Genomic DNA, 14659 nt, shown 5'->3' on the forward strand with positions numbered 1-14659 from the left:
ATTTCTGCTCTAATCTTGGTCAACTCCTTCCTTGTCAGTGGGTTAGGCCTGTCCCTCTGTTGCTGTTCCAGTTTCTTGAGGTGAGAATATAGAAACTGCATTTTAGATTTTTCTATTCTTTTGAGTGAGGCTTGGATGGCTATGTATTTCCCCCTTAGGACTGCCTTTGCAGTATCCCATAGGTTTTGGACCGTTGTGTATTCATTCTCGTTGGTCTCCATAAATTGTTTAATTTGTTTTTTGATTTCCTGGTTTATCGAGTCATTCTTGAGCAGGATGGTTCTTAGCCTCCAAGTGTTTGAGTTTCTTCCAGGTTTTTCCTTGTGGTTGAGTTCCAATTTCAGAGCGTTGTGGTCTGAGAATATGCAGGGGATAATTTCAATCTTTTGGTATTGGCTGAGACCTGTTTTGTGTCCCAGAGCATGATCTATTCTTGAGAATGTTCCATGGGCATTTGAATAGAATGAGTATTCTTTGGTTCTGGGGTGTAGTGTTCTATATATATCTATGAGGTCCAACTCGTCGAGTATGGCATTCAAAGCCTTTGATTCTTTGCTTAGTTTTTGCCAGGGTGTTCTGTCTATTTCTGATAGTGGGGTGTTGAGGTCCCCTACTATTACTGTGTTCTTATCTATATGTCTCTTTATTTTGGTTAAGAGTTGGCTTGTGTATCTTGCTGCTCCCCTGTTGGGGGCATATATATTAATAATTGTCATATCCACTTGTTGAATACTTCCTTTAAGAATAATATAGTGCCCTTCTGTATCTCTCTCTATGGCCTCTAGTTTAAAATCCAGTCTATCTGATATGAGAATTGCTACTCCAGCTTTCTTTTGAGGTCCATTTGCGTGGAAGATGGTACTCCATCCCCTTACTCTAAGTCTGAATGCATCTTTGGGTTCAAAATGAGTCTCTTGTAGACAGCAAATGGATGGGTCATGTCTTTTTATCCAATCTGTAACCCTGTGGCGTTTTATGGGAGCATTCAAGCCGTTCACCTTGAGACTGCATACTGAGAGATATGATTTTAATGATGATATGTTGCCAGTAAAGTCTTTGTTTGTATTGGTTGTGATTTTCCGCTCTGTATCACTCTTGGGGCCTTTTTACCTTTATAGAGCCCCCCTTAATATCTCCTGTAGGGCTGGTTTCGTGGTTACGAAATTGGTTAATGATTGGCGATTTTGGAACGTCTTTATTTCTCCATCAATTCTGAATGACAGCTTTGCTGGATAAAGGATCCTTGGCTGCATGTTTTTCTCTGAAAGAGCTTTAAAAATGCCCCCCCAAGCCTTTCTCTCATTCCAGGTCTCTGTAGACAGGTCTGACGTAATCCTGATACCTTTGCCTTGGTACGTGAGAAATTTCTTTGCCCTGGCCGCTTTCAATACTGTATCCTTGGATCTAATATTTGCGAATTGCACTATGACGTGACGTGGCGTAGGTTTGTCGTGGTTGAGCTTGGATGGGGTCCTCTTGCCTCTTGGACACGAACGTTTGTTTCCCTTGCTAGATTCNGGTCCTCTCTGCCTCTTGGACACGAATGCTTGTTTCCCTTGCTAGATTAGGGAAGTTTTCAGCTACAATTTGTTCAAATATCTCTTCTAGACCTCTGTTTTTCTCCACCCCTTCAGGGATGCCGATGATTCTGACATTGGATCGTTTCATAGAGTCAGTAATCTCCCGTAATCTACATTCATGGGCTTCGATTTTTTTAAGACCAGCTTCTATTTTCGTTTTTTCTTCTACTAACCCATCCTCCAATACACTAAGGTGTTCCTCTGCCTCGGTGACCCTGGCCGTCAGAGCCTCTAGTTTTGACTGCATTTGGCTCATAGAATTTTTAATTTCTGTCAGATTCGCTCTCATTTCTGCCCTTAGGGATTCTATATTCTCAGTAACATTTTCGTTAATACTTTTTTCAAGTCTACTCATCATTGACCATTGTTGCTCTGAATTCCATTTCTGATAATTGGGATACATCCATATGTATTAATTCTGTGGCAGAGGCCACAGACTCATTCTCTTTTCTTTGGTGGGGGGGACTCTCCTTCTCGCCATTCTGATGAGGAGAGATTGCGGGGTTGCCCAGAGCCCAAATTATTGACTGGGACCCAGGCCGTGCGCCCTTGTTTTATAGAGATCTTAGGGATGTTGGCTTCTTCTTTAAAGATTTTATTTATTTATTTGAGAGAGAGAGACAGATAGTCAGCAAGAAAGGGAACCCAAACGGGAGTGAGAGAGGAAGAAGCAGGCTCCCAGCGGAGAAGCCCGATGAGGGACTCCTTTCCGGAATGCTGTGATCACACCCTAATCCGAAGACAGGCGCTTAATGACTGCGCCACTCAGGTGCCCTGGATTGTGGGCTTCTTGATTTTTCAGCCTTTCTTCTGGGAGAGGGGCCTGCCGCGCCGATGCTCAGGAAACCCTGTTTGGGTAGAGTCTCCGTGTCCCCTGCGAGGGGGGATGGGGATGGGCACCCTGTGAGCCAGTATTTCTGGGCTTTTGTTCTCTGGCGGCTTTCCCTGGCGGTCTGGGGTGCCTCTTCTGAGAGTCAGAGCAGCAGCGGCCAAAATTCAGCCTCTGTCTCAGAACAGAGGGATCGTGGACCGTTCTCCACTGATGTTCTGGCCACTTTAACTCTGTTTCTGTTGGTGCTGCTCAACCCTGCAGCATCCCGGGCTGTGTGCCCCACACCCGGCATCCCAGCCTTCACTTCCAGGGCCGGCGCATCTCTGTTCTTTGTGTTTCTAACCCCGCCTGCCACCAGTCGCCAGCCGCCCTGCGTGCGCTCCCAGAGCTCCCGGTCTCAGTCTGCTGTCTCGCGGGTGCCATCTGCGAGTCCGCCTGCTCCCCCGTGCAGGTGGCCCGCCAGCCACCCCGTGCGCGCCTCCCGGAGCTCCCGGTCTCCGTCTGGACCCAGTGGGCACACCGGAGTTCTGGAGTTCCGTGAGATGCTTGGTAGCGCTTGCCCCCGGCTCACGGTCTCGGTCTGCTGTCTCAAGGGTGCGGGCCCGTGGTCCGCCCACTCCCCCGTGCAGGTGGCTACCGTTTCCCGGGGCCCTGACACGGCGGCTCCCTCCCCCTTCTGTTTATCTTCTGATATCTGTGCGCGGTTTCACGGCTCCCCGCTTCGTACCTCAATACTCAGTGCTGGAGATGTTCATTTGTAGAGATCCAGATGTATCTTCCTGCGTCTCAGGCTGATTCCGTGGATGTTCCTGCTGGTCTGGTACCTATCCAGCTCGACTCGGGACTGGCTGAAAAAGGGGTCCCCTACTCCTCTTCCATCTTAACCCCTCCCCCCTGTCATCTTCACAGGCACTGCTAATCTGGGTGTGGGAAATAATGAATGGACAACCTAAAAGACCACAGTGCTCTCTTACTGCAAAGTAGTGGCTTTATTCTTCCCTAAGTCTTCCCCCTGGCTGTTCTCAGTTTTTTTAAGTAGGCTCCACATCCAGTGTAGAGCCCATGATGGGACTTGAACTCATGACCTTGAGTGAGATCAAGGTGTGAGCTGAGATTAGGAGTTGGACACCGACTGAGCCACCCAGGCACCCCACTGATCTGAGATTTTGAGTAGATTCCAGAGTTGTGCAAAAGTTGATTCTAACAATGCCAGTTGCTTTTGGGAAGGGACTGAACTCTGATTTCAGTTCCCTACTCAACCATTTTTGATGATACAACTCTGTTCCAGTATTTTTATTATAATTACTTTCGAGTTCTCCAGTATTTAAAGCTTATATATCACATACTTCAGCAAATAATTATATACTTTGCTAAATTATTTTTACTGTTTCTTAGTTACAGCTGAAAACAAACGTTTTGAAAATACTACCATATATATATTCTATATCTCATTCCATAGCAGGTGATGAGTACGTCTTCCTAATTTGCATATATATATATTCATTTATTATATCTGACTGACTTTGCCAAAATCTAGTATGAGTTTTATAAAATTCAAAGTTAAAACACATTTGAAAACAAATACTTAAATTGGATTCAGATAGTTTGCTGTAAGGAATAAATATAATAACTAATTTTAGTATTAGTGCCCTCTTTTTTTTTTTGAACACAGCAGTGATTACAAAAATATACTTTTAAGAGACATGATCCTTTTGCAATATTGTAAAAATTTATTATACATTGAAAAATTTGGTGAGAGAATAGAACCGACCCAGGTAGACTTTAGAGGAAAGTTCATAAAGTTCTCTTTTCTGCTAAAATTTTTAGGGTATAAATTTCTCTGTAGATGCAGGAAAGTAGATTTTTATTGATTTTCACATTGTCATTCTTATGTGTTTTTAAAATGGACTTATTTAAAATCATTTTTAAGGTTGTAATGTTTGTTGTGTGATGTGACTTTTGTCCACATCCTTCTATTAAAGCCTATTTTAAATGATTAGCTCCTTTTCTGTGTACTAAATATATTTTACAGGAGCTTAAAATAATATTCAGCACTGATATCTTTTATATTTCTTTAGGGTTGGTTGCTTTTTTAAAAAGATATTTTATTTATTGAGAGAGCAGGAGCATAGAAAGAGGGGCAGAAAAAGAGGGGCAGAGAAAGAGGGGAAGCAGACTGACTGCTGAGCAGGGACCTTGATATCCCGGGATCCCTGGATTCAGATCTGAGCTGAAGGTAGACGCTTAACTGACTGAGCCACCCAGATGCCTGAGGGATTGGTTGCTTCCTGAATTATGAAAAAGTTCTGTATACTTTTGCTTTTTCAGAGATGTCAAATGGTAAAGTAAATCTCAACTGTTATTTCCATGATTTTAATTATTTTTAAAGTAAAAGGTGGTATCATTTTTAGATTTATATATCTTTGATGCATTGTCAAGATGAGAATTATCATGGTAACCTAAGAAAGTCTTAAAATGCAGATAGTTGTCATTTGCTGTGGAGTCAGTAGCAAATGTGTAATAAAAATAGAAATTATCAATAAATATTTAGCTTTTCTACCTCTCCCAGACCATAACCTCCCCAAAACACATTTCCAGATAATTGCAGAAAGGAAGTAAAAATGGAAATTCTCCTCTCTTTAGATCAGAACTGTAATTAAAGTACTGCATATTAGAACCAGTAAGTGAAAGCCACAGCAGTATTCAAAGGGAAATTTATAATTTTAAATTCATTACTACTGGGGCGCCTGGGTGGCACAGCGGTTAAGCGTCTGCCTTCGGCTCAGGGCGTGATCCCGGCGTTTATGGTATCGAGCCCCACGTCAGGCTCCTCAGCTATGAGCCTGCTTCTTCCTCTCCCACTCCCCCTGCTTGTGTTCCCTCTCTCGCTGGCTGTCTCTATCTCTAATAAATAAATAAAAAATCTTTAAAAAAAAATAAATTCATTACTACTGAACAGGAGAAAAGAGGAGAACATTATATGTTCATCTCCTATGTTAGGAAAAAACAATTACAAACTAAACTCCTAGAAGGAAGAAAGAGTTAATAAATTAATAAAATGTAAAAAAAAAACCCGACCCTTTTTGAGTATTGAGCAATGAATGCAAAACCTTATTCTTTTGTGAAGACTTTAAAAGTAGATTAATTTTTGATTTGTAAATAATGAGTACAAATAAACTACGTAAAGTATTCAAAAAGGAGACAAAGATCCAGAGGAGATTCTTTATGTTAAGAGAACGTTATTATATACAACTTTATATCTATGGTGTCCATTTTATCTAGTAAGGAAGTAGAAAGCCTAAAATTATAAGGAACTATGAAGTTGAGACCAGGACATTGCTATTTAGAGTTTTGGTGGCGGTCTGAGCAATAAAATAATGATAGGAAAAAGAAATTAAGAGTAATGATTCCGAACACAATAGAATTAACTTGGCTAACTGTTGAAAAATACCCAATTGAAGAAAAACTTTCTAGTTGTTTTTCTATATATATCAACAGTGAGCAATGAGAAAATAGGTAACATTTTTGACAGATTATTAAAATGAACATAATATGAAAGTAAGTGTTTCAAAGAGTAATATTAAATGTGCACCATATACACTGCTATTGAGTGTACAAATTAGCAAAGACTTGCTGAGAAAGAAATTGTCATTTAGACATTTGATAATTATTAGATAATTTAGATATAAATTAGCATTTAGATAAGAATCATTTAGACAGGAGCTTTAAAAATAGATCCTTTTTTTTTTTTTAAAGATTTTATTTGTTTATTTGACAGAGATAGAGACAGCCAGCGAGAGAGGGAACACAAGCAGGGGGAGTGGGAGAGGAAGAAGCAGGCTCACAGCAGACGAGCCTGATGTGGGACTCGATCCCATAACGCCGGGATCACGCCCTGAGCCGAAGGCAGACGCTTAACCGCTGTGCCACCCAGGCGCCCCTAAAAATAGATTCTATCTCAGAAGTTACATCTATGTGAGTGCTACCCAAGGAAATAATCTGAAAGAACAAAATTGTTAATTGCATTATTTGACTATAGCAGTACATTGAGAAATACTGAACATTTCCACTGGGAAACAGAGTGTATAAATAATGATTCAATATATTATACATATATCCATAACCCATGGCATTGGATCTTTTATGACTTACAGATGTTTTTAGTCAGAATTCTCAGAAAATTGTGTGGTTACAACATATTGAAAAATAACAACAAAAATCACCACAATTACACATACTCAGAAATGTACTGATTTGTGAGTTCTAGGAGGGAAGAAGCTAACCTTCTAAAATTAAGAGTGTTTACCTCTGGGTATTGAGTTCAAAGGTCGTTTTAGTTTTCATTATGATTTTCTGTATTTTATAATCAGCTTGCCTTATTTTCTTTGCTGTTGGCGATCTCAGGATCCTTTTATTTGTGGGTTTCTTGTAATGTATGCATGTATCCTATTTAATACCATAATGTTACGTGATTTCTGTTTCATTTTTGCTTTTTTTTTAGGCCAAGATAGCCAGGTTAACCAAACGCTTTGGAGCAGCCAAAGAAGATCTTAAGAAAAGACAAGAAGTAAGGATTTCTATTCTTGCATAATTAATATTTAGCTCTAAGTGATAATCTTAGGAAATGGTGAGTTAGGAAAATCTTCCTTTATTACAGGTCTGAAATTTGCTTTCATACTGTGTACCTCCTGTATGTTCTTTCTGGAGCTGTAGCTGTAGAAGTAATTATTAACCCTTTTCTAATCCTCAGTTACTGTTTTCATATATCAACACTTACATTAATCTATTTTATGGCATTCTGGAATTTTATTTTCATTTTGTTTTTAAAATCGTCTTTTTGGGATTTGTCTTACCATGTTTTTTCTTTTTACATTCTTGCCAGTGTCCTAGTCTAGTCTCTTATTTTCTCCAAAGTATGTTAGTGTTCCATTACCTGGAGTAGCCCTCTTCTCTTTTTTGCTTCCCCCACGTATTTAAGTCCCAACATCATAGCATAACATAAACTCCAATGTATAGTCTGCCTTTTGCTTTTTGTTATTTCCTTAGTTATTCTATAATACATATTTTTAATATAGCACTTGTATATTGCATTATAGTTTTTTAGTTTAATTTCTTTCTTTTCCTCTTGACTTTTTTTCTGTTTGGGCGTTACATTTCTTTGTCTTGAGAGCTCCATTGTCTGGCACTCACTAATTGCCAATAACAATTATTTCAGTAGTAATCATTATTACTATAGGATTTTTCTGTCTTCATTCATTTTGACATCTTCTTTACTTGACTTTAAATAAAGTTATTTTGAAATAATTATAGATGTACAGGGAGTTGCAACAGTAGTACATAGACTCCTGTGAACTTTCACCTAGCTTTCCCCAGTGGTGAAATCTTATATAACTTCAGTACAATATCAAAACCAGGATATTGATACAATTCTGTAAAGTACTCTGTAGACCTTACCATTTCTCACCAGTTTTTATATGAATTCATTATGTGTATGTGTGGGTGCACACATGCACAGTTCTATACAGTTTGATCCCATGTATAGATTTATGTAACCTCCCCCACAGTCAAAATCTAGAACTGTTCCATTACCATGATGGGACTCCCTCATGCTGCCTTTTTACAGTTTAAACCTACCTCATTTCCCCCCACACCCACCTATTCCTGTATGTTCTCCATCTCTATTATTTTTACTTAACTTTTTAAGCTCTGGTTCCTCTTTTTTCTTGAGCAACTGATAGTTTTTATCTTTGTTCTACACAGACTAATCTCATCAAACCTTCCTTTGGCCATTCCCAAAGATTTATTTTATTTTTCTCAATTATGTGATTTCCTGATTCTGAACACTTTTTCAGCTTCATTTGTTTGTCATAATATAAAACTTGCACTATTTTATTTCTTAGATTAGAAAATTGATGTAAACCTTTTTTTTTTTTTAAGATTTTATTTATTTATTTGACAGCAAGCGCATAAGCAGGGGAAGCAGGCGGGAGAGGGAGAAGCAGGCTCCCGCTGAGCAGGGAGCCCTATGTGGGGCTCAATCCCAGAACCCTGGGATCATGACCTGACCTGAGCCGAAGGCAGACGCTTAAGCGACTGAGCCACCCAGGCGCCCCGATGTAAACCTTTTTTTAAAACCTTTTTTTATTTGCTGTGCTTGAACCAAAGAAAGGGCTTTGCAGTTTTTCCTTTGTTTTTGTACAGCGTGAATTTCCACTTTTTTCCTTTTATCCTGATGTTTGAACTAAGCAGCATGCTGCCCACCATATACTTCCCAGTGTTTGTGTATGTCTTTTTTGTTTTCAAAACTACTTTCTAGTTCTTCTTGTTTATTTATTCAAAAGTGACAGACAGAGACAAACTTTAAGGAATAAAGATGAAAATATTATAATCCCTGAAAGGTTTGTTAGGAGAGCTATAAGTACTATGGAAACAACAAATACAGTATAATTCCTAAAGATTAGAAAAAATTAATTTGAACAATTAGGGTCTGTGGTGCTTGAAGAAAAATATTGATGTGGGGGGACCTGGGTGGCTCAGTCGTTAAGCATCTGCCTTCGGCTCAGGGCATGATACTAGAGTCCTGGGATCTAGCCCCATATCAGGCTCCTCCACTGGGAGCCTGCTTCTTCCTCTCCCATTCCCCCCGCTTGTGTTCCCTCTCTTGCTGGTTGTCTCTCTCTCTGTCAAATAAATAAAAAATCTTTAAAAAAAAATATTGATGTGGTCTTCAAGCTTTCAAATTTTGTTCCTTCCTTAATTAGCTTTGGGGTAAGGCCAGTTTTACATGCCCAAACTGGGACATGTTACCCATATACCCATTCTTGTTAGTATTTTCTTTTTGTGAGAGAGATTTCTAGAAATCTTAAGAACTTATTAATTCATGTCCTAATTCCCTTAATTATGGTATCCAATATAATTTTATATCTGTGTCATGCTAGGTTTTAAAAACAGGAGAGATACAGAATGAAAGTTTAAAACTTTAGATCTCCCCCTTATTAAAATAAATAAACAAACAATAATACTTCAAATGCTCTTCTATTTAGATTTGCTCCTTGAGCCTCTGATATTAACCAGTTAAAAACAAACCCCACCATTCAGGTTTGTCTTAAAACATTTTCTATTTTAATTTTTAAAAGAGCATAAAACCCTCATAGGCAGTTTGCCATTAAGTCCACATTTATAATCTAATCTAGTGTTACTGCCTTATGACTGATACCTCTAACTTATAAACTTTGTAGTTCTTACTATAAAAGAGATGTATACATTTCTCATCTTTTATGAAAAATCAATGATATAATTGATTAAATTTAGATTAAATTCTACATTTTAATTTTTTATTAAATTCTTAAAATTGTTTTAATTGTGCTACAAACATGTAACCTAAAGTGTATCATTTTTAACTTCACAGTTCAGAAATATTAACTGTATTAACACTGCATAATAAATCTTTAGGTAGGTGTTTTTCATCTTGCAAAACTGAAGCTCTGCTACCACAGACCATCTCCTGTTTCCTCTCCCCTCAGCACTCAGCTACTTTTTGTTTCCATGATTTGACTACTCTAGATACCTCATAAATGAAATCATATAGTATTTGGTTTTGTTTGGTTTTTTGTTTTTTTTTTGGTGACTGGTTCACCTGTATTGTAGCATGTAACAAGATTTCCTTTTCAAGGCTGAATAATATTCCACTGTATGTGTATCGTATATACTGCATTTTCTTTATTCATTCATTTATTGATGGATATTTGGGCCGCTTTCATCTCCTGGCTTTTGTGAATAATGCTACAATGAACATTTGTGTGCAGGTAACTCTTTAAGATCCTGGTTTCAAGTCTTTTGGATATCTACCCAAAAGTGAAATTGCTGGATCATTTGGTAATTCTGGTTTTAGTTTTTTGAGGAGTTTCCATACTGTTTTCTAAAGAGGTCACACCATTTTACATTCTTACCAGCAAAGCACAGGGTTCCAATTTCTCCACATTCTTGTCAGCACTTGTTATTTTCTCTTTTGTGATAGTGGCCAGTGCTAATGGATGTGATGTGTCATTGCATTGTGGTTTTGATTTGAATTTCTTTAATGAATAGTGATGTTGAGCATCTTTTCATATGCTTATTGACTATTTTGGGAGAGGTGTCTGTTTAGGTGCTTCACCCATTTTTTAAATCAGGTTGCTTGTTTTTTAATTGTGAAGTTGTGGAACTTTATATATTCTGGGTGGATGTTAACCCCTTATCAGATATATGATTTGTAGTTATTTTTTCCTGTTCCATAGGTTTCCTTTTCACTCTGTTCATTGTTTCTTTTGATGTGCAGAGGTTTTCAAGTTTGATGTAATCTCCTTTGTTTTGCTTTTGTTGTCTGTGCTTTTGATGTGATCCAAGAAATCCTTGCAAAATTTGATGTCATGAAACTTTCCTCTATATTTTCTTCTAGGAATTTTTAGTTTTGGTCTTATCTGTAGGTCTTTGATTAATTTTGAATTCATTTTTTGTATATGGTGTAATGGTCCAACTTTATTCTTTTGTGTTTGGATATCCAGTTTTCATACCATTTGTCGAAAGCCTGTCTTTTCCCCATTGTATAGCCTTGGCATCCTTGTTAAAGATCGATTGACCATATATGTGAGACTTTATTTCTGGGCTGTCTGTTCTGTTCTGTTGGTCTGTGTGCCTGTCTTTATGCCAGCATCACACTGTTTTGATTACTGTACCTTTGTAACATATTTTGAAATCAGGAAATAAGAAACCTCCAACTTTGTTCTTCTGTTCCAGGATTGTTTTAGCAATTCAGGGGCCCTGGAGATTCCATATGGATTATAGAATGTTTTTTCTATTTCTGCAAAAAATGACATTGGATTTTGATAGAAATTACATGGAAACTTTTGATCACTTTGGGTAGTATGGACATTTGAACAGTATTAAGTGTTCCAGTCCATGAACATGGGGTATCTCCATTTATTTGTGTCTTTTATTTTGTTCCACAGTGTTTGTAGTTTTCAATTTAAAGGTCTTTTGCCTTCTTGGTTAAGTTTACTTCTAGATATTTTATTCTCTTTAGTGATATTGCAATGAGATTATTTTCTTAATTTCTTTCTCAGATTGTTTTTTGTTAGTATATAGAAGTATGATTGAATTTTGCTTGATGATGATGATGCTGATTTTTAATTCTGCACCATTGCTGAATTCATTCGTTCGAAATTTTTTTTGTGGACTTTTCACAGCTTTCTGACTATAAGATCATGTTATCTGCAAACAGAGAAAATATTACTTCTTCCTTCTAGTATGGCTGCCTTTTATTTCTTTTTCTTGTTTAATTGCTCTGATCAGATCTTTCCAGTACCATGTTGAACAGAAGTTGGTGAGTGTGGGCAACCTTGCCTTGTTCTTGATCTTAGTGGGAAAGCTTTAATTGATTCACCATTGAGTGTCATGTTAGCTCTGGGCTTTTGACATACAGTTTTTTTTATCTTGAGGTATTTCCTTCTATTCCTAATTTGTTGAGTGTTTCTTATCATGAAAGGGTGTTGAATTTTATGAAATACTTTTTCTACAACAATTGAGAAGATCATGTAGTTTTCCCCCCTTCATTTTGTTAATGTGTTTGATTGATTTATGCATTGATTGATTTTCGTGTCAAGCTCTCCTTGCATTCCAGGGATAAATCTCACCTGGTCATGTATAATCTTTTCAGTGTGCTGGTGAATTTGGTTTGCTAATTATTTTGTTGAGGATTTTTGCATCTGTGTTCATCAGGGATATTAGGCTGTAGTTTTCTTTTATTGTGGTGTCTAGTTTTGGTATGCGGATATACTGGCCTCATAAATTGGGTTTGGAAGTTTTCCGTCCTCATCAGTTCTTTGGAAGAGTTGAAAGACTGCTGTTAATTCTTCTTTAAGTGTGTGGTAGAATTCTGCATTGAAGACATCTGGTCCTTGGTATTTTTTGTTATTAGAATGTTTTTGATTACTGATTAGAATGTTTTTGATTACTTGTGTAGATCTTGTTCAGATTTTTATTTTCTTCTTGATTCAGTCTTGGTTGTATATTTCCAGAAAGCTGTCCATTTTTTCTGGGTTATCCAAATTGTTGCCTTATAATTGCTTACGATTGTTTGTGATCCTTTTTTATTCTGTGGCATCAGTTGTATTGTCTCCTCTTTCATTTATGATTTTATTTATTTATGTCTTCTTTCTTTTTTCACAGGTGAAGTTTTGCCAGTTTGTTGATCCTTTAAAATGCCAACTCTTAGTTGATTTTTTTCCCTGTTGATATTGTATTCTTTGTTTTATTTCCGCTGTAATCTTTATCATTTCCTTCCTTCTCCTGAGTTTAGTTTTTCTTTTTTCTAGTCCTTTGAAGTGTAAAGTTAGGTTGTTGATTTGAGATCTTTCTTCTTTTTTAATGGATGTGTTTACCACTACAAATTTTCCTCTTAATACTACATTTGCTGCATAAATTTTCCCATAAATTTGGTATGTTGTGTTTTTGTTTTTGTCTTAAGATATTTTCTGATATCTCTTGTGATTTCTTCTTTTATCCATTAGATTTTTTAAGCGTGTTTTAATTTCTACATATATGTGACTTTTCCATTTTTCCTTCTGTTGATTTCTACTTTTGTTCCATTGTGGTTGGAAAAGATACTTGGTATGAGTTTCATCTTTATAAATTTGGTAAGGCTCATTTTGTAACCTAATACATGATCTATCCTGGAGAGTGTTCTGTGTGCACTTTGAAAAATTGTATTTTTCTGCTGTTGGGTGAAAATGTCTACAAATGTCTGGTCTGTTTGATCTTTGGTATTGGTTCAGTTTTGCTATTTCCTTATTGAATTTTTCTCTGGATCATAGACCATTATATAGAATGATGGACTGAAGACTCCTATTATTGTGTTGCTGTTTCTTTTTCAATTCGGTCAATGTTTATGTCATTTGGAGGCCTTGATGTTATGTGCATATATATGTATAAATATTGTATTTGGTCAGTTGATGCTTTTGTCATTATATAACATCTTTTTTGTCTCTTCTGACAGTTTTTACTTTAGCTCTCTTTTGTCTTATGTAAGTATGGTCACTCCTCCTCCCTTTTGGTTACCATTTGAATGGAATGTCTTTTCTCATCCTTTTAATTCCGGCCTGTGTGTGTCTTTAGCTCTAAAGTGTGTTTATTGATTTGTTTTTTGTTTTTTTTTTTTTAAAGATTTTATTTATTTATTCGACAGAGACAGAGACAGCCAGCGAGAGAGGGAACAGAAGCAGGGGGAGTGGGAGAGGAAGAAGCAGGCTCCTAGCAGAGGAGCCTGACGTGGGGCTCGATCCCATAACACCAGGATCACGCCCTGAGCCGAAGGCAGGCGCTTAACCGCTGTGCCACCCAGGCGCCCCTAAAGTGTTTTCATTGTTAATAGCATATAGCAGGATCTTGTTTTATTCATTAAGCCAATGTATGTCCTTCCATGAGAATTTAATCCGTTGGAATTTAAAGTAGTTTCTGTCGGGAGGGATTTACCATTAGCATTTTGTTAGTTATTAGCTATTTGTCTTGGAGCTCTTTTGTCTTTTTTTTTTTTCTTGCTTACATACTTCCTGTGTATGTATGTATGTATTTATGTATTTATTTGTTTATTTTTTGTAGTGGCAATCATTAATTCCTTTCTCATTTCTTTTTGAGTATCTTCTGTAGGTATTTTATCTGTGGTTACCATGGGAATTATGTAAACTGTTTTAAACTGGTAACAGTTTAACTTCAATCACATTTAAGAACTGTACTCTTTATACCTTGCTCCCACAACTTTGTTGTTAATTTTATTATATCTTTATATTCTCTATCCTTTAACATAAATTTAGTTATTTTTATGCTTCAGTTGTATACAATTAAATGTGATTTAATGCACCGACTTTATAGTAACGCAGGATTCTGTATTTGTGTATTTACCTTTATCAGAAACTTTCATCTCTTTGTATGCTGTTAAGTTGCCATCTCGTGTCCTTTCATTTTCACTTGAGGGACCCCTTTTAGCATTTTTTTTGTACTGTATTGCAGATCTAATGGTAATAAACGTCCCCAGCTTTTTTGTTATCTAGGAAAATCTTAATTTTGCCTTCATTTTTGAATAAAAGTTTTGCTGGATACAGTGTTTTTGCTTGGTAGTTTTCTCGTTCTGTGCTTTGAATATATCATCCCACTCCCTTGTAGCCTTCTAGGTATCTGCTGAGAAAACTACTGATAATCTTATGGGAGTTACACGTAA

The 14659-nt window shown here is 37.1% G+C and overlaps 1 protein-coding gene across 4 annotated transcripts in view; it reads left to right on the forward strand.

The window, feature by feature from the left end:
* Positions 1–14659, forward strand: part of ATF7IP (activating transcription factor 7 interacting protein) — a 121191-nt gene that overhangs the window by 72848 nt on the left and 33684 nt on the right. For all 4 annotated transcript variants that reach the window (XM_019798301.2, XM_002917971.4, XM_019798300.2 and 1 more), the window contains one exon: positions 6914–6979. In XM_019798301.2, coding sequence (XP_019653860.1) covers positions 6914–6979 — 66 coding nt within the window. The remainder of the gene's footprint in view (positions 1–6913; positions 6980–14659) is intronic.

This window comes from Ailuropoda melanoleuca, chromosome 16 (genome assembly GCF_002007445.2).
Source record: "Ailuropoda melanoleuca isolate Jingjing chromosome 16, ASM200744v2, whole genome shotgun sequence".
Taxonomy (NCBI): Eukaryota; Metazoa; Chordata; class Mammalia; order Carnivora; family Ursidae; genus Ailuropoda; species Ailuropoda melanoleuca.